The sequence below is a fragment of the Aethalodelphis obliquidens genome, unplaced genomic scaffold, assembly GCF_003676395.1.
Source record: "Aethalodelphis obliquidens isolate GAN/ISIS:26980383/991018 unplaced genomic scaffold, ASM367639v1 scaffold4, whole genome shotgun sequence".
NCBI classification, from domain to species: domain Eukaryota; kingdom Metazoa; phylum Chordata; class Mammalia; order Artiodactyla; family Delphinidae; genus Aethalodelphis; species Aethalodelphis obliquidens.
In genome coordinates this window covers 12,742,891-12,762,869 of record NW_020837948.1, presented here as the reverse complement: position 1 = coordinate 12,762,869, position 19,979 = coordinate 12,742,891, and the positions used below count along the sequence as shown (strand labels likewise).

At 44.2% G+C, this 19,979-nt stretch overlaps 1 protein-coding gene across 4 annotated transcripts in view; it reads right to left on the bottom strand.

Annotated features, from left to right (window-relative positions):
• The window catches only part of MARCHF3 (membrane associated ring-CH-type finger 3), a 148,646-nt gene that overhangs the window by 34,942 nt on the left and 93,725 nt on the right, over positions 1-19,979 (bottom strand). For 3 of the 4 annotated variants that reach the window (XR_003431157.1, XM_027098921.1, XM_027098902.1), the window contains exon 2: positions 2,246-2,489. Coding sequence is in view for 3 of the 4 variants with exons in the window: in XM_027098921.1 (XP_026954722.1) it covers positions 2,246-2,433 (188 nt within the window). In the remaining variant the exon portion in view is untranslated. Of the gene's footprint in view, positions 1-2,245; positions 2,490-8,920; positions 15,380-19,979 lie in introns of those variants that run through there. The other variant, XM_027098911.1, reaches the window with a different exon arrangement.

The following is a 19,979-nucleotide window of genomic DNA, read 5'->3' as shown; positions in this document are numbered from 1 at the left end:
GTACGTGCTACCAAGGTGGCCTCAGTCCACAGCTTGGCCTTTAACTTGGAAACACCACCCCTGCACATTCTGTGAGGACACACAGGGTAGTGGTTTGTGAGGCAGGCTCTGGAGTACAGCTGCCTGGGCTCGAACCCCAGCTCTGCTGCTCACGAGCTGGCTACCTTTGGGTGAGTTACAGCATCTCTCTGGACTTTAGTTTCCTCATCTGTGAAATGGGCACAAAGCATGGTGCCTTCCTCATATGGCGACTGTGAGGATGAGAAAAGATAGTCCAGATTACAAGCTTAGAAGAGGGACCAGCACGTGGTAAGTGCCTAGTTAATGGTAATTGTTTTCACTTGTAGAAAAACTCAGGTTGGGGAAAATCAAAAAACATGGCCCTCATCACATAAGTCAGAGGCCAATGGGAGGCTCAAACCAAGATGGCCTCACTTCTCAATGGATACTGGAGGACTATCCCTCTCTGATTAATGTCATCTTATATTGCTAGAGGTCCTTATTGGGTATTAGATTTTAAAATGTCATCATTGTATGCGCCAACCCAAGGACCAGACTCTTTACCCACCCTCTCCGCCTCTTCCTGTCCCCCAGAGATGACAGTGTTCCAGGCTTATGCCCACCATTCTCTTTGACTCCATCTTTGTGGAAAGGCCTTTCTGGGGATGATCCTGGGAATGAGTGAAGGCTAAAAGGGGATTAAAAGAGGAAAGGATCTCCTTCCCCCTTGCCAAAAGACCCCCTCATGCCCAGGGGTGGGAAAAGAAAGTTTAAAGAGTTGACTTTTTTCTCTCATTATTACTGGCCTCTGTCATTCACCCTGAACCAAATGCGTGTAAAACTGTAAAAGCTCTGGTTTACGTGTCTACGTGGTAGAACACACACACACACACGCACATCGGCTCACAGGTCTCAGTCGTTTCAGCTCTGCAGACTGTTCTTCCTGATCAGATGAGGTGATTGATGGCTCGAGGGTGATGGGGGCATATGCAGACAGATAACTATCCGTCTCAGTTCACAGCAGAGCAATGATGCTCACTGCCTCATCGTATACTGAGTTCTACCTAACCGATTGTTACAAGTTTTCCCAGAGGTGGAAAAATATATATTGACCTTTTTTTTTTTTTTTTCCTATTTCTTCCCTTTGCAATAGCCGCACGGATTGGAAGTAGGTGGCACATGGATAATGTTTACAACACGTGGCGGTGTGTGAGTCCATGTCTGGTGGCCACCACGTCCGGGGCTAGGAGGGGGGACAGAGAATGTTGTGGTGTCACTAGGAGTCCTGCTGCAGGGGCACGTAGGTGGGCCTGTATCTGCACCGGAGGGGTTGGCTGAATTGCTCAGACCAAGGTCAGCAGTCGAGGTCTGAGTGACTGACCCAAAGTTTCAGGGCCGGAAGTGTCAGCACTGAAACCAATGGGCAAGTCCAGTATTTTACAGTCGTAAGTCCCAATCCCACTTACCCATTCTGAAACTAATGGAGAAGCCAAGGAGTACCTAGTGGCCAGGCAGCCTGTGGCTCTCAACCTGCCAGTGGGCAGCAAGAGCACCAGAGGAGACCTCCAGGGACAAAGTGCCGGCCTGGATAAGCCGTCTCCGGGCTGCTCAGAGCCTTCATTCTGGCTCCGGTCTATCACTTGGGGGAGACAATGATACTTCACGGGGCAGAGTGTGTATGAAGGATCGTGGCTGGGATGCAGGGAGAGCGAAGGAGGAAGCAGCAGAAGAGGCCCCCATGTGGGGATGTGTCAGAGGAGACTCCCCCAGGAAGTAGCTGTGGACAGCCCCCATCATGGCATGCTGATTAGTGTGCACGTCAGAACGTCACTTCAAAAGTTTTGCCCACGTATCCAATCACTTTGGCTCAGTCATCTGAAACCAGGGGCCTCCTTCATTCTATTATAACAAAGGGCTACCTTTGTTAGCACCTGGAGACAACGAAAATGTAATTACCGTAGTAAGGTCAACATAACACATGTTAAGCAAGTAACCCTGTGTCTTGTGGGATCCTCCCCTGCCTGCCTCTCTGCAAGTGTGACTTTAAGCGGAAACGTCCACAACGTGAGTTTTATCTTTTTGCCCCATTGCTATAGAAACGGCCATGACAGAACATGTGTAGTTTTTTTTTTTTTCCCCTCCCAGTACCTCCTCTCACCTGACACAAAGACCTGAGCACTAATTACATTCCCTGTAGCATTTCCCATCTGACAGCCCTCCGAATTGATTTTAACTGTGGTACTACCTCTGGGTGGCAAGGGTCCGCACTACTGTTGAAAGCAGCTGCCCGTCCTTGGCTGAAACTTGCATGACATACTGCGGCTGCCCATTCACTAGGCTGCCACAGTCCTCCACGGTCTTCACCACGGGTGCAGCTGAACTGGTGCAGTCTGGCAGCACTTCGGGCAGGTGACTGCAGCGGCTGGTTGTCATGGTAACGGACAGCAATTACTCTGCTAATGGCTTCCACATTCATACAGGATTTCCATCTAAGAGAGATCAGAAAACAGTTTACTTGGTCAGGGTGGTTAATAGAAAATGGACAATTACAGGCCACCATCATCATGTCATTATTTAATAGAAATAACAGGGGTGGCCTAGACGCCGTACATTATCTTGCTACCATTTAAAACGCATGCGCACACTCAGCCCACAAGAAACAGTGGACATGGTTATGAACAGGACACCGAGCATGTCAGCGTCCGTAAACATCGAGGATCAGAGAGGGGAGGGCAAGATGACCCTGCAGCCAGATCTGAAGCGAAGATAAGCACTTCTCGCACTCTGGGCCAGAGAAGCAGTAAGTCTTCGTTAACACTCTCTCAAAGTTACTAGAACCATTATTAAAACCGCTTGGGGGGATTTCCCTGGTGGTCCAGCGGTTAAGACTCCACGCTTCCAACGCAGAGGGCCTGGGTTTGATACCTGGTCGGGGAACTAGATCCCACATGCTGCAAGTAAGACCCGGTGCAGCCAAAATTAAAAAAAAAAAAAAAAATGCACCACCTTTCTGACTTTTCCCATATCTGTGTTCCATAACACAAGTATCTGCTCAATGTGTCTTGAAAATTACTTTCCTTTAAAAAGTTAACCTATTTTAGCCTTGTCTTAAAGTTATTCATGAAATGATAAGTTTGATCAGCTTGTTATACATATTTGTAAAGGACATTACAATAAATACATTAGTACTAAGTTTTTGGGTTTTTGTGTACCACTTAAAATCCAGGGACACTTGCCTTATCATAGGGGAACACACAGGCAAATGCAAGAAACTGATGAATGAGATCTCTGCCACCTATGAAGAATAATCCATTCTTAATAAGGGCCTTACCTCGCTGACACATAGTCTACCACACAGAGTGCAAGAAATTCTGTTCCCAATCTGTGTGCTGTGGGCTTGAACTTGACCTCAAGTTCAAAGCCTTCAGATCCAGTGGAGTAAGGAACCCCGCTGCATCCAATAATAGAGCTGCACGTGATGTGTAAGAAATAGAGGACTTAAGAGAAACTTGCAGGAGGAATTCTTTATGTCTAAAGGTGAGAGGACACCGTTTCATGGTCCGTACGGACCATCTCTGCCCAGTCTGCTCACCTCGAGCTCCTGAGCCTGGGACAGCCTGGACTCAGTGGACAGTGGCAGGCTTGATGGATAGACTGAGTTCCCATCAATAACCAGTCTGGGTGGTCAAGGCCCCAAGTCTAAATAAATTTGCTTCCCAACCCTAAGAGCATGTTTGGAATTCCTCAAAGGGTTATTTTCTCCCAGATATTTGTTACATTTTACTCGACTCTTACAGGTTTGGAAAATAGGATCTGCCCAACTTCCAGAACAATGTGCAGCAACTGGACGTTCTCAGGAGGAGAACGCAGTGTTTCCAGATGAACTTGAGCTGACACTGTCCCTGCTGACAAGCACATATCCCACAGGCCTGACCATTGGACGGGAACGGAATCCCCTCCTTCCTGCCGAGGTGTCTGGCTGGCTCCCTTTCCTGTTCTCCTAGGCTGCCTCTAGTCCTCTCAGGGTCTGTGGTCTGGCCTCTTCCAGGAGCCCTTTGGAACCTGGCAATGGGGCGAGGGCTGTGGACACCAGCCCTGGTCTTAGGCCTGATGTGGGGCAGAGGCAGGGCTGCCCCTTCCATGTCACTGTCACGACTCCGGTGGGCTTCTCAACCCCCAGGTACCAAGCATTCAAGAAACACAATGAGATGATTAGCTAGTATACTTTTCCTCGTTAAATAGGATTTGTTGCTTTTTTTTTTTTCCACATTGCAAAAACAAGAATATACGTTACAGAAAGTATAGAACGGCACAAAGAAAATAAAAATCACTCAAAACCCCACCACTTGAATAACCACAGTAAACTTTTTAATTTTTGGCAGGGTTGGCAGGGTGGAGTTGATTTGTAGCTGGGGCCACAGAACAAAAAGGATGTTCAAAGGTCGGCTTCGAAATCTGTGTCTAACCCCTGTCCCCTGGCCTGCCCTTATAAATCCCCATTGACATGATTTTAAATTCTCATAATGCCTCACAGTCACAAAGTGTAACTTCCTGGCACAGCTCTCTTGCTTCACAAGGCAGCCACAGATTAAGAGCCAGGGGTGTGTTGGCAGGAAAAGCAGACACAGTGACCTTCTTGCCTCACGGAATCATTATGTCTGGGTGCAGTCTGAGAGTCTATTTTCGGGTTTTGCATTAACTCCAGCTCAGAGGGCCAAGCATTCCCTCCTTCCACTCCACGGAGCTGGAAGGAGGCAGAGAAAGGATGCAGAGTGAGAAAAGGAGGCCAGGCTGGTCAACGGTGAGGCCGCCCTTAGTGAGGGGAATGCCACTCAGACACACAAGGTTCCCAAGTTCATTCACTTATAACTAGACTGGATTAAGTCCTCACCAAAGGAAGTTGTTCTAAATGTCTGACCTAAATTTGCAATAAAATGCCCTTAAAACAGTTCTGGAGGGCTTCCCTGGTGGCACAGTGGTTGAGAGTCCGCCTGCCGATGCAGGGGACACGGGTTCGTGCCCCGGTCCGGGAAGATCCCACATGCCGCAGAGCGGCTGGGCCCGTGAGCCATGGCCACTGAGCCTGCGCGTGCGGAGCCTGTGTTCCGCAACAGGAGAGGCCACAACAGTGAGAGGCCCACATACTGCAAAAAAAAAAAAAAAAAAAAAACAGTTCTGGAAGTAGAGTTTCCTTAAAACTGTAGTTTCACTTCTGGTTGTTATTCTTCATTTCACTTGTCTTCTCAAAGGTGAAAGGGATATTACCCACCATCTGATCAGTTTATTCCATTCACAGAGAGTGCCAGGCACTGAGTTGGGCATAAAGAAATAAAAGGCTCCTCAACCTTGCCTTCTTCTGCAGGCAAGCCCTGGCTCTTTCCCTCGTGCCATCTCTGCAGAACACTGAGCCCAACTTAGGATTGAAATGATACTCGAGTCCAGCACTCACTGAAGAACACGCCAGCACCTCCACTGACCAGCACACACGAGAATAACCCTGAGATACTAAGTCCTGCACGCCAGGGTGAGTCTGCACACTTCTCAAAGACCATGTCTTGAATTGAAAGTGGGGTGGGAGGGACTACACAGAGGATGGGCACCTCGATCCTGGTGGGAAGCACTGAGTTGGTTTCAGCCCCAGAGAGGGAATCAAATCAGGTGGAGGAGGAGAGAAGGAAGCACACCTCCCCAACCTCAGTCAAAAGAAGCCCAGGGCGGGCTTCCCTGGTGGCACAGTGGTTGAGAGTCCGCCTGCCGATGCAGGGGACACGGGTTCGTGCCCCGGTCCGGGAAGATCCCACATGCCGCAGAGCGGCTGGGCCCGTGAGCCATGGCCGCTGAGCCTGCGCGTCCGGAGCCTGTGCTCTGCAATAGGAGAGGCCACAACAGTGACAGGCCCGCGTACCATAAAAAAAAAAAAAAAAAGAAGAAGAAGCCCAGGGGGACTTCCCTGGTGATCCAGTTGGTTAAGACTCCGTGCTTCCAATGCAGGGGTCACAGGTTCGATCCCTGGTCAGGGAACTAAGATCCCCACAGGCTGTGTGGTGCGACTGGGGGAAAAAAAAAAAAAAAAAAGAAGCAGCCCAGGGGCTGAGATCAAGGTGTGGGGCAGGAGTGGGCCTTGCAGGCTGCGGGCACCAATTGGCATGCATGTGTTGCACCTCAGGCAGTGACAAATGGCCCACTGCATTTCCCTGTCTCTTTCAGAGCCACCTGGGAAAACAGCAGGCTGCTGCCGTGGATGCTAGAAAGAGCTGAGCTGTGGGTTTGTAGCCTAGCACTGGTCTTCCACTGATCTTTCCGCAAAATTTCAAGTGCCATTTGACCGCTTTCTTATCAATACCGCCCCTAGGAAGTCCACCCAAGAGCGCTGCTCTCTGGGATTTCTCAGGACAAAAAACATGATGCTGGGAGGGAGTGGTGTCCATAGACACTTGAAACCTCAAATTACACTGATGGGAGGAGTTCTTTGTTGGCCAGGCTTCACACCTTATATAATTCCTCAGGCTGAGAATAAAGCATGATTTGGCATTGGCCAAATTCAGCTGCACTCAGTGGGAGGGCTGGGAATAGGTGGATGAGAGGGAGACAAATAGAAAAGGAAGGAGTGGCTACAGAAATGAAAGCCTGATTAGGCAATGGTAAAGATAAAAAGGCCTGTCTGTGAAACTGTGACCCCTTTAAAGGACAGTGTACAGTTTCATAAAAGCAAGGACCCAACCAGGCTGCACCTAACTGTGGCTGCGTTTCTGCTGTCAGTAAGTGATTTCCATGGGAACATGGCTGGCATCAAGAGGATGCGTCCAGAGGACGAGGGGGAAGGGCAGGGAAGAGAGCCCCGCTCACCTGTGCAGCCCTCTTGCCTCACAGCCCCCGAACCTCCATAAGGACCACAGAGTTATGGGCAAGGCTCTGTTCTCAGAGGCAGGACACCCAAGCTTGCACCCTGGCTCACCACACGCCAGCGTAAACCATTCAGTCTCTCTGACTTTGCTGAGATTACTTGCATTTGAAATTAGGGTATTGATACTTCCTGAGCCAGCTCATCTGGTTGTTTGTGAGGCCTCAAATAAGATGAGACATGTGAACGTGCTCTGGAAGCTGGAATGAGCCGTGCACAGGCAGTCATGCACATGCGCATTTTATTACTATATTAACCTTTCCTGCTCTTTTCCTGGCCTGGGTTGCATCTCTTCCGTCTTGTGTAACCGCTCTCCTCCGTGGCTGGTCAGTTTGTACCCACTGCTCCCTCTGGGTCACACTTGAGCCCTGACCTTGTGCCACTCCATCCCTCCCCGCGGGGAGCACAAAGGGAGTCTTGCTTGCAGCCTGTGTCTCCTCACCCTCCCAAGACCTGTCACCTTCACACCCCCCAACACAGGTTGCCCTTTTCCATTAAAATGTTTAGTACAGATACCCGATGAAAAACTGCTATTATGTTTGGTATTCGTGTCTATTTTTTCCAGCAGCTACCATTATCTTAGCTAATCTAAATACACTGGAAAAGAAAACACAAGCCACACCCAGCTGCCTTTTTAAGCCTGCTTCTATCAGAACCTGCATTTTCAGCGCAAGTCAACTTTAATCTCTCAGATGTAGGATAAGAAAGCTATTTTGGGGAGGTACCTGGTGCGTTGGCAACTCTATTTGGGTATAAAAATTACCCACAGGATTTAAAGGTGAAAACAAGAGCATAACGGTGTGTGCACCCTGGTGCTAATCTGGTCGTGTGGGCTGCATGGGCAGTGGTCTGAGCAGGCCCAAGCTCCGCGGGGCAGTCTAGAGCCAGACTGGACCTCCAAATTCAACCCTAATGCTAATTCCAGAGGTTTTAAAAGGTAGGCTCCTCAGGTGCTCAGTATGTCCCGGAAGGGCCCTGTATGACCTCCAAAGCCAGAGTTGGCCAACAAAGCAAATCAAAGGATTCGTTCATTATTTTATCCATTCAAACAAGCATTTTTTGAGAACTTACTAGGTATTCCTAGGAAGTTTCTGGTGGTGCAGGGTCTAACCATTTCAAGTCCTGCTTTACATTTCCACCAAACAGTATGGAGTGTTCCCCAGACCCTCTCCAGGGCTGCAGAGCCATGAGGACATGGCACCTTCCCCCTAGCAATCATGCCCTTGCCAGTTCGGGGGATACCACCCAATGCCCTACATTTGAGGGAATGAGAGTGCAGAACTATGGAATGGCTAGACGGCTTTCTGCTCCCACAGAGCTGTGCATCATTAATGCTGTTCCAGGATTCAGAAAACTGACCTTAGTTTTACATGAGCAAATCTGCCTCAAAAAGGATCTCGAAAATGTCTTTTAGTCTCCTTCGAGGAGCTGCATACTCAGGGAGCAAGGCCTCCTCTAATGAGGCCAAGGAATGGATGATACAAGTCGGTCAGTGATTGAAAGGGGAAAAAATAGCAATAATGGCCTGTCCAGGAACTTTCCCCTCTGAGTTGGATTTTTAGACTTTGAATTCTAAGAACAGTCTCTGAGAATAGGATCGCTCTTTGATAGAACATTTCCCTGGCTTTTCAGGCATGTTATAAACAGACAGTGCACTGCATGGCTGATGGACTGACTTAAGAGTATCCTGAATGTTCAGAAAAAATGAAGGCAGGCAAGAAATCACACACTGACCTTCCTTTCCAATGGAAATGGAGCACATGACTAATTTCAAAACCATTAACATGTAAAAGCAGCATATTTCTTCTGAGAACATGGCACAAAGGCTCTCCAAGGAGATTGCTGGGACATGATTACCAGCAACACTTAAGTTTTCAAAAACGCACCAAGGAGGCTATTCACGAAGAGCGTGTTAGCGGCAAAATAGCTGCTTCATTAAACTTAAATAGCCGCAGCAGGGCTGTGCCTACAGACCCAAGCTACCAAATTATACATTTCTTTTCTGGATGCTTCACTGACCTCATTATGTAGAGCAGAGAGTTTGTCATTCCAAATAAAGTGACCATCCAAGTCTTTATAAACATGTCCATCAGGTGCTTGATGAGTCTGCAGAGTGAAACACTGGGAGCCCAGTGAATTAAAAAAACAAACAAACAAAAAAACGACTTCTCTTTTTGTCGTTTCATTCTTCCCTGCTACGTGCTCATTGTCACGCTTACAGAGCAGAGCAAGCAGGTGAAATGCCTGTTTCCGAGCATGAAGGAATTTTTGATTTGGGGGTTATGGCATTTTATTGAGAAACGGGTAAACACCAACGATGAACCATGGAAAGAAAAAAACCCAGACCAGCATAAGGCAAGTTGGATCCAGAGAGAGTTACAGCTTGTTCCCAATGTTCTTTTTGAAATTGATATCCAGAGTTATTTATCATTTCCCATCCACGTTATTAATTCTGATTCTCAGCCACAAGAAGTATCAGGCTAATTTTTCTTCCATTTAAAATGACTATATATTTTTTTCCAGCCAGGTAAAATCCTCTAGTTCTGCTGAAGGCAAATCAAGTAACGATTATCATATTTATACATATTTTTTCCCCTCAAGAAGTACTCACGAAATTAATTCAGATTTTGGAGGCTATCCCATTTTTTTCACTTCATTTTAATTATATAGAGGAAAATGGCAATTAAAATCCTACAACGACCCTGTGTGTTCAGAGGCACAGCGACAGCTGAATCACACTTGTAAATAACAACTGGTCCTGCACAGGGAGCCCTGCTGAGCTAGGAGAGCCATGAGCTGCCTGGTTGAGTTCCAGGGGCTCGGGAACAATCAGGGCACATCAGAAAAGTTTAAACGTCAAGTTTAAAAAATAGAGGGGAGCAGGCAAAGCACAATGAGATGTTCACGGGACGTTACTCAGAGATGAGAAAAGTGTATGCTTCAAATGATATTCAGTGTGCCCAGTGCCAAACGGCTACCTGTTCAGCGTAAGGAAGGTATGGAGGGTAGGGCACGTTGACCAGGATATCTGATGATATGGAAGGAAAAAATTTTGGCTACAAATGAGGGCTGAATACGCTCTAAGGACTACAAGTTCTGGATTTGTGGATAGGTTCATACACATCTTCCACCAGCCTCCAAGTGAATGCCCGCCATTAAAGGAAGTTGATTTGGGGTCCATTCCAAGCCGTATCTCACCCTCCTCCATACAAACAACGCCGTACTAGCTACACAGGTGTGCTCCATCTTGACCCCAGCCTCCCAGAGCCTGGAATAAAGCCAGCTGTGGCTTATTTTAAGCCCCAGGGTTCCTTGGGGCTTTCCCCAGCTGCATTTCACCAAGACCATGGGGAGGTTGTAGTCTTGTTCTCTCACGGGGTAGGGTCCAAGCTCTGCATTCCGCCAGGCTCCGAGGCCCAGATCTCCCTGCAGTGTTTGCTGGAGCCCCAGGAGACGTTTGGCTGGTGGACCTCCATTTACACACGAGGATATCCGAAGTTACTCAGCTCGCCAAGGAATAGTAAGGCAAGTGCAGAGCAAAGACAAAAACTCTTTTGGATTTTGCTTTTTAGCTCTGTCTTTGGCATTATGGGTGGGCTCCCTGTCATATGCTTCATATTACTGAAAGTCCCCCAAACGCCACTTGTTCTTTCCCATGTGGTCAGAGTCTCCGGGTGTTTCTGTGTTGCCTTTGTACATACTTGGCTTTGGATTCAGGGGTACCTCTAGGAGCCTTTGTTGGGGAGGGGACAGAGCCCTAGTTTTGGATCAAGGAGTCCTGGCTTTGAACTGCTACTCAAAATTTACTTGGCCCTAAGCCTCAGTTTCCTCCCTGACATGCTGGACCTGGGGTAGGTATGTGCCTGGCCTGTGGTGGTCACTTGGTAACCGGCAGTGCTTAAGATTGCAGTGCAGCAGGGTGAGCTCATATCAGCTGAGGACCAGGGTGGGGAAGAGGTCCCTTCCAGACCCTACCTCTAATCCCCTTGCCTAGCCCACCCCTCTGTAGTCATCCTTACTACCCTACCATCTTCCCAAGCGAATGTCTTTTGGGGGCAGAACTGCTGACAGTTCTGTTTTGACAGTCTTGTATAACATAGGTAAAAAACACAGAAATGCTCCCTGGAATTACTCTTCTCAGCTCTTGGACACTGCTCCCCTTTCCTTCCACTACACACACGCTCACACATACACACAAAAACCACAGTTTCTTTTTATTGGTTCCCTAGAATGTGTCCAGTCTTTTAAACCATCAAGATATAAACAAGCACAAGAAAAAACTAACAGTCAGCCAAGGACCAAGTGATCTGAGATCACTTTATCACTTAACTTCTTGACAGCTGTATACTCTGGATTCTTGTGGACCGTGAAATCGGTGGCAAAAAGGGCCTCATTCGTATTGATACTTCCTATTTACCTCAATGCAAAGCGCTTCCAAACCCCTTCAAAGGGGCCTCTCAGGCCTTCTGTTTTCTAAGTAGAGCACATGCCCCCTCCCGCACTTGCTCCTCTGTCCCATCTTGCCCTGCATCTTGACATTGATGGTTGCATTGGCCCCGCATCTTACACAGCCCACACCCATTGGAGTGTCAGCTTCATCTGGACATTTTTTAGTGTGAGAACCAGCCCACTCTCTCCCCAAGCCTCCACGGGAGCAGAGTGTTTAAAGTCTGCTAGAAATGCTCCAGGGCATCAGTTAGTGGAGGGCTGTTTTCCCTTAGGCCAGTCAATCACTCAGGAGGAAGGTCCTAAATCAAATATCTGGTCTGTTCATTTCTTTGTGTATTCGTCCTTGCAAAAACAATGAGTGAGGTTCCTTAATGTGACCCCTCTTGTTTGACAGAAACAAAAACAACCTTACATGGACACTGAATTAACTTATTATCCAAGACCAAACAACCAAATATTAAAGCAGAGGTCTACCTTTACTTTGAAATTTTCATCTGATGGTAGTTTTCCTTCAGAACAGACAAAAAAATTAGACTATTAATAGCAATAGTGAGAGTCTATTTTTCTATTTTCATAGCACTATTCATTTTCTATTCTCTAATTACTTAGTAAATACAGTGGGTCTTTACTGCCTTTGAGGGTGAAAATAACAGTTATACCCCTATGGAGCTCGTTCATTTGCTTTATGGGCTAAAAAATCTCTAGTGTGTCACAAATGAACACAATGTTCCCGAGGACTGTGTTTTACTCTTGACTCTCCAATTTCACTAATAAATGTGAAAAACACATGTAGCCAGATAAGTCCCTGGAGACCAGCCACTGCAGACACTGAAGAAAGCAAGTTATTCCAGCTAAGATCAGCATTCACTTTCACATTGCAGACTATTTGTCTCCCAAATTCTCCTCCAATTGCTTGACATGAAGCCATGAAATTGGTTTCCAGTGACTACCCCCCAAATCTTAGAAAACTAGCTTTCTTTTTTTTAAAAATAAAGGATATCTTCAAAAAAAAGAAAAAAACATAAAATTTTTGACCATCAGGTAATGACCTTTTTCTAATCACATCTCCAGTGGATTCCCCACCACCTTCTGAGAGAGCTGTTACTCTTTTTAAAAAATATTTTTATCAAGAAAAATTTCAAACAAATAGGGAGAAAACTACAGTAACCCCACATATTCTTCATCATCCCGACCTAGCAAGATTTTGCTACACCTGTTTCACCCTTGCTTCCTTCCTTCCACCCTATTAAGATTTTTATGCAAGTCTCAGAAATTGTCATTTTACCCCTACATACTTAAGTATGAATTTCTAAAAATATGAACGTTTCTTATAGAACCACAAAACCATTATCATACCTAACAAACTTAATAATTCCTTGTTATCATCTGTTACCCAAACTGTATTCAAATTTCTCCAACTGTCTTGAAAAATCTTTTATGGTTGCTTTGTTTAAATGATCCAGACAAGGTGTAACATTTGGACACATCTAAGTCCCTCTCACTTGCACACAGCCACCTCCCTTTTTCCCCCTTGCTAATGTCTTGCTAAAGAAACTGGCACAGGGCTCCTCTTAAGCCCCATCCCAATAGCTACGTTTTTAATTTTTCTTGTAGTATCATTTAACTTGTTCTTCTATCCCCTGTATTTTCTGGAACCTTACTGATTGGTTTAAGTTCAAGTTCAACTCTTCTGCAACAATAGCTCATGTTGTGTACTTACCTATTGCATCAGAGCGGGCAGGCTCCTAAGATAACAATGAACCACTTTTAGAGGGTTCAGGTGAGGGCAGCCTGATTCCTCCATTGTGGAGTTCCCCATAACATACCTAATGGGCTAATGATTGCATCCCATTTATGACAGGTGCTTGAATCAATGATTTCATTTGGGGGCTACAGAATTATGCTTTTCCAATTCTAACTTCCCTTCCACATTTAGTGGCTAGAGTTCTCATGTGAAAAAGAATTTTCCTTCATCAACACTTGCAATCTGGTCATTCTGAAATACAATTTGCACAGAGAAGCCATAATAACTGCTTAATTCTTTCCTTTGACTGCCAATTTTCAGAGTAAGGAATTGTTGCTTTAGGTACATCCTATAGTAACTGAGTTGTTTTTGTTGCTTTCTATGTTATTCTTAAAGGTCCATCTGTCTTTATTGAAATTTAAAAAAAAGTCAAATCACCACGCAATAACTAACCCTTCTGCTTGAGTATAGAGAACTGGATTTGTAATGAAAAAGGACACAAAATATGTCTGAGCCCAAGTCCCTGCCATTGTGTATCTCTCTTCTCACTGGAAGGCCAGGCACTGTTTCCCTTGCCTACTTTGGTATACGACTCTTGTCTTTAGGGTTGATAGAGTCTTTCCCTAGGCTGAACACTCCCTGAAGACAGAGGTCTTCTGCATTTACCGATCCCTTAGGAAAACAAGAACAATCTTAAAATCTACCCTCTTCGGCTTACTGCGGCACAGTTGACTTGGTGTCACTTGCTCCTGTGAGCAAGTGACTTCCACTGTCTTATCATTCACTGAATATATCTGAAGGTGCCGCCAGTGTAGAAGCCAGTCGGCAGAACTACACCACTTCAGACTGACTAGCTAAGGTCATCAAGTCTGTACTAGATTTTTGGGCTTCGTCTGTGACCCATCAGGAAACCATTCCTGTCCAATGAAGCCTGCAGGTGCCATCTGGCATGGCCACACCCAGCTCCAGGCTGCAATGGTGGCACATTAACACGATGGGCAAGCTTCCACTAGGGGAAGAAAGAAACTGCATGTGGGTGAAACTTGCACATGTATGAGAAACAGCTCCCTTTTCACCTTCTCACTAATAAGGGTGAAAACATTCAGGCCATTCAGAGGTATTCGCCACAGAGGCATTTATAAGTCTTCCTTAACAACGGCTGACAAGTGTCTCTGAGACGACAGGAATCCAGGGTCTTTCTTTTTTGCTCTCTAAGAGCAGAGATATTTTCTGCCCATTATTGCCTTGTTTTACTGACAGGCATCTGTCAGTTAGACATTAAAACAGCGTGATAATGGGAAGATCATATGCTGGCTTTGTCCACACACTCCAAGAGGGAAGCACTCAAGAAAAATGTGTATTTTGGTAAACCTAGACGCTCATGTGCGCACCTGCATTTCTATTAAGTTGGAAACTGAGTATAGAATAGCAAAGCAGTGAGAAGAGGAATAACAGAGGGATGGGATCAGAGGAGATTCCTAAATGGCCCTGCAGACACCAGTGTGGGGATCCGCTGCTCTGTGCAGGAGGGGGATGGGTTAGGAAATGCTCGCCAAAGACGATGAGCAGGATGGCAGCAGTTTTTTTCTGGCTTAACTGGAACTCACTGAGAGCTGCTGAACCGGGGAACTGGCAGAAAACATCTTCCATGGCTCAGTAAATGGAGGATGTTCACACATTCTGAAATAGCGTAAATACTCCCTTTTGAAACAGAGGTACAAAAGGGAAATGCACATTTAAAATAAACTAATAAAAGCAATTCAATTCCTACTGAGAATCTTCTAGTAAATAGTTCTCTGTCAGAAAGTAATATTGTTACTCAGATATTTGAATCTCCAGTCATATGTTCAGGTTCTGACTTCTTGGCTAATGCAAGTAAAAGCATATCCTACACACACACACACACACACACACACACACACACACACACACACACACATGCGCATGCCCCGTATAATGCCATCTTTTTTTTCAATCGAATAAAACTTTAATTTATTCAATTAATGATTATAGTAGAATGCCATGCTTATGCTGACAATTTACCATAAAACCTTACCATTCTGTACTGAGCCATAGAGCCTAGAGACTACTCAAGTATAATCCCTACTGTAAAGTTCTAATATGTGCACAGTGGGAGGAAAACAGGTGTCATCGTATTCAGTGGCAGTAGTCAACTTGAATAGGATAGAAGCCAGAAATCACTAGCCTCACCAGTAAAAAGTGTTACAATTTTCTTTTATAATTAAAAAAAATATTTTAACATCTTTACTGGAGTATAATTGCTTTACAATGGTGTGTTAGTTCCTGCTGTATAACAAAGTGAATCAGCTATATGTATACATATATCCCCATACCTCCTCCCTCTTGCGTCTCCCTCCCACCCTCCCTATCCCACCCCTCTAGGGGGACACAATGCACCGAGCTGATCTCCCTGTGCTATGCAGCTGCTTCCCACTAGTTTTATGTTACATTTGGTAGTGTATATATGTCAATGTTACTCTCTCATTTCGTCCCAGCTTACACTTCCCCCTCCCTGTGTCCTTAAGTCCATTCTCTACGTCTGTGTCTTTATTCCTGTCCTGCCCCTAGGTTCTTCAGAACCATTTTTTTTTAGATTCCATATATATGGGTTAGCATTTGTTTTTCTCTTTCTGACTTACTTCACACTGTATGACAGTCTCTAGGTCCATCCACCTCACCACAAATAACTCAATTTCGTTTATTTTTATGGCTGAGTAATATTCCATTGTATATATCTGCCACACCTTCTTTAGCCATTCATCTGTTGATGGACACTTAAGTTGCTTCCATGTCCTGGCTATTGTAAATAGTGCTGCAATGAATATTGTGGTACATGACTCTTTTTGAATTATGGTTTTCCCTGGATATATGCCCAGTAGTGGCATTGCTGGGTCATATGGTAGTTCTATTTTTAGTTTTTTAAGGAATCTCCATACTATTTGCCATAGTGGCTGTATCAATTTATATTCCCACCAACAGTGCAAGAGGGTTCCCTTTTCTCCACACTGTCCAGCATTTATTGTTTGTAGATTTTTTGATGATGGCCATTCTGACGGGTGTGAGGTGATACCTCATTGTAGTTTTGATTTGCATTTCTCTAATGATTAGTGATGTTGAGCATCCTTTCATGTGTTTGTTGGCAATCTGTATATCTTTTTTTGAGAAATGTCCATTTAGGTCTTCTGCCCATTTTTGGATTGGGTTGTTTGTTTTTGATATTGAGCTGCATGACCTGCTTATAAATTTTGGAGATTAATCCTTTGTCAGTTGCTTCATTTGCAAATATTTTCTCCCATTCTGAGGGTTGTCTTTTTGTCTTGTTTATGGTTTCCTTTGCTTTGCAAAAGCTTTTAAATTTCATTAGGTCCCATTTGTTTATTTTTGGGTTTTTTTTTTTTTTTTGGTACGCGGGCCTCTCACTGTTGTGGCCTCTTCCATTGCAGAGCACAGGCTGTGGATGTGCAGGCTCAGCGGCCATGGCTCACAGGCCCAGCCACTCCACGGCATGTGGGATCTTCCCGGACCGGGGCACGAACCCGTGTCCCCTGCATGGGCAGGCAGACTCTCAACCTCTGCGCCACCAGGGAAGCCCTATTTTTGGTTTTATTTCCATTTCTCTAGCAGGTGGGTCAAAAAGGATCTTGCTGTGTTTTATGTCATAGAGTGTTCTGCCTATGTTTTCCTCTAAGAGTTTTATAGTGTCTGGCCTTACATTTAGGTCTTTAATCCATTTTGAGTTTATTTTTTGTGTATGGTGTTAGGGAGTGTTCTAATTTCATTCTTTTACATGTAGCTGTCCAGTTTTCCCAGCACCATTTATTCAAGAGTCTGTCTCTTCTCCATTGTAAATTCTTGCCTCTTTTATCAAAGATAAGATGACCATTTGTGCGCGGGTTTATCTCTGGGCTTTCTATCCTGTTCCATTGATCTATATTTCTGATTTTGTGCCAGTACCATACTGTCTTGATTACTGTAGCTTTGTTGTATAGTCTGAAGTCAGGGAGCCTGATTCCTCCAGCTCCATTTTCCTTTCTCAAGATTGGTTTGGCTATTCGGGGTCTTTTGTGTTTCCATACAAATTGTGAAATTTTTCTTCTAGTTCTGTGAAAAATGCCAGTGGTAGTTTGATAGGGATTGCATTGAATCTGTAGATTGCTTTGGGTAGTATAGTCATTTTCACAATGTCGATTCTTCCAATCCAAGAACATGGTATACCTCTCAATCTATTTGTATCACCATTAATTTCTTTCATCAGTGTCTTGTAGTTTTCTGCATGTAGGTCTTTTGTCTCCTTAGGTAGGTTTATTCCTAGGTATTTTATTCTTTTTGTTGCAATGGTAAATGGGAATGTCTTTAATTTCTCTTTCAGATTTTTCATCATTAGTGTATAGGAATGCAAGAGATTTCTGTGCATCAATTTTGTTTCCTGCTACTTTACAAAATTCATTGATTAGCTCTAGTATTTTTCTGGTAGCGTCTTTAGGATTCTTCTCTATGTATAGTATCATGTCATCTGCAAACAGTGACAGTTTTCCTTCTTCTTTCCCGATTTGGATTCCTTTTATTTCTTTTTCTTCTCTGATTGCTGTGGCTAAAACTTCCAAAATTATGTTGAATAATAGTGGTGAGAGTGGGCAACCTTGTCTTGCTCCTAATCTTAGTGGAAATGGTTTCAGTTTTTCACCATTGAGAATGACACTGGCTGTGGGTTTCTCATATATGGCCTTTATTATGTTGAGGTAGGTTCCCTCTATGCCCACTTTCTGAAGGGTTTTTATCATAAATGGATGTTGAATGTTGTCAAAAGCTTTTTCTGCATGTACTGAGATGATCATATAGTTTCTCTCCTTCAGTTTATTAATATGGTGTATCACATTGACTGATGTGCGTATATTGAAGAATCCTTGCATTCCTGGGATAAACCCCACTTGATCATAGTGCGTAATCCCTTTAATGTGCTGTTGGATTCTGTTTGCTAGTATTTTGTTGAGGATTTTCTCATCTATGTTCATCAGTGATATTGGCCTGTAGTTTTCTTTCTTTTTGACATCTTTGTCTGGTTTTCATATCAGGGTGATGGTGGCCTCATAGAATGAGTTAGGGAGTGTTCCTCCCTCTGCTATATTTTGGAAGAGTTTGAGAAGGATATATGTTAGCTCTTCTCTAAATGTTTGATAGAATTCGCCTGTGAAGCATCTGGTCCTGGGCTTCTGTTTGTTGGAAGATTTTTAATCACAGTCTCAATTTGAGCGCTTGTGATCAGTCTGTTTATATTTTCTATTTCTTCCTGGTTCAGTCTCGGAAGGTTGTGCATTTCTAAGGATTTGTCCATTTCTTCCAGGTTGTCCATTTTATTGGCATAGAGTTGCTTGTAGTAATCTCTCATGATCCTTTGTATTTCTGCAGTGTCAGTTGTTACTTCTCCTGTTTCATTTCTAATTCTGTTGATTTGAGTCTTCTCCCTTTTTTTCTTGACAAGTCTGGCTAATGGTTTATCAATTTTGTTTATCTTCTCAAAGAACCAGCTTTTAGGGGCTTCCCTGGTGGTGCAGTGGTTGAGAGTCCACCTGCCAATGCAGGGGACACGGGTTCATGTCCTGGTCTGGGAGGATCCCACATGCCACAGAGAGGCTGGGCCCGTGGGCCATGGCTGCTGGGCCTGCACGTCTGGAGCCTGTGCTCCATGGCAGGAGAGGCCACTGCAGTGATAGGCCCGTGTATCACAAAAAAAAAAAAAAAAAAAAAGAACCAGCTTTTAGTTTTATTGATCTTTGCTACTGTGTCCTTCATTTCCTTTTTATTTATTTCTGATCTGATATTTATGATTTCTTTCCTTCTGCTAACTTTGGTTTTTTTTTGTTCTTCTTTCTCTAATTGCTTTAGGTGTAACGTTAGGTTGTGTATTTGAGATGTTTCTTGTTTCTTGAGGTAGGATTGTATTGCTATAAACTTCCCTCTTAGAACTGCTTTTGCTGCATCCCATAGGTTTTGGGTCATTGTGTTTTCATTGTCATTTGTTTCTAGGTATTTTTTGATTTCTTCAGTGACCTCTTGGTTAGGTAGTAGTGTATTGTTTAGCCTCCATGTGTTTGTATTTTTTACAGATTTTTTTCCTGTAATTGATATCTGGTCTCATAGCATTGTGGTCAGAAAAGATACTTGATACGATTTCAATTTTCTTAAATTTAACAAGGCTTGATTTGTGACCCAAGATATGATCTATCCTGGAGAATGTTCCGTGAGCACTTGAGAAGAAAGTGTATTCTGCTCTTTTTGGATGGAATGTCCTATAAATATCAATTAAGTCCATCTTGTTTAATGTATCATTTAAACCTTGTGTTTCCTTATTTATTTTCATTTTGGATGATCTGTCCATTGGTAAAAGTGGGGTGTTAAAGTCCCCTACTTTGATTGTGTTACTGTCAGTTTCCCCTTTCATGGTTGTTAGCATTTGCCTTATGTATTGAGGTGCTCCTATGTTGGATGCATAAATATTTACAATTGTTATATCTTCTTCTTGGATTGATTCCTTGATCATTATGTAGTGTCCTTCTTTGTCTCTTGTAATAGTCTTTGTTTTAAAGTCTATTTTGTCTGATATGAGAATTGCTACACCAGTTTTCTTTTGATTTCCATTTGCACGGAATATCTTTTTCCATCCCCTCACATTCAGTCTGTATGTGTCCCAGGTCTGAAGTGGGTCTCTTGTAGACAGCATCTATACGGGTCTTGTTTTTGTATCCATTCAGCTAGTCTATGTCTTTTGGTTGGAGCACTGAATCCATTTACATTTAAGGTAGTTATCAATATGTATGTTCCTATTGCCATTATCTTTTTTTTTTTTTTTTTTTTTTTTTTTTTTTT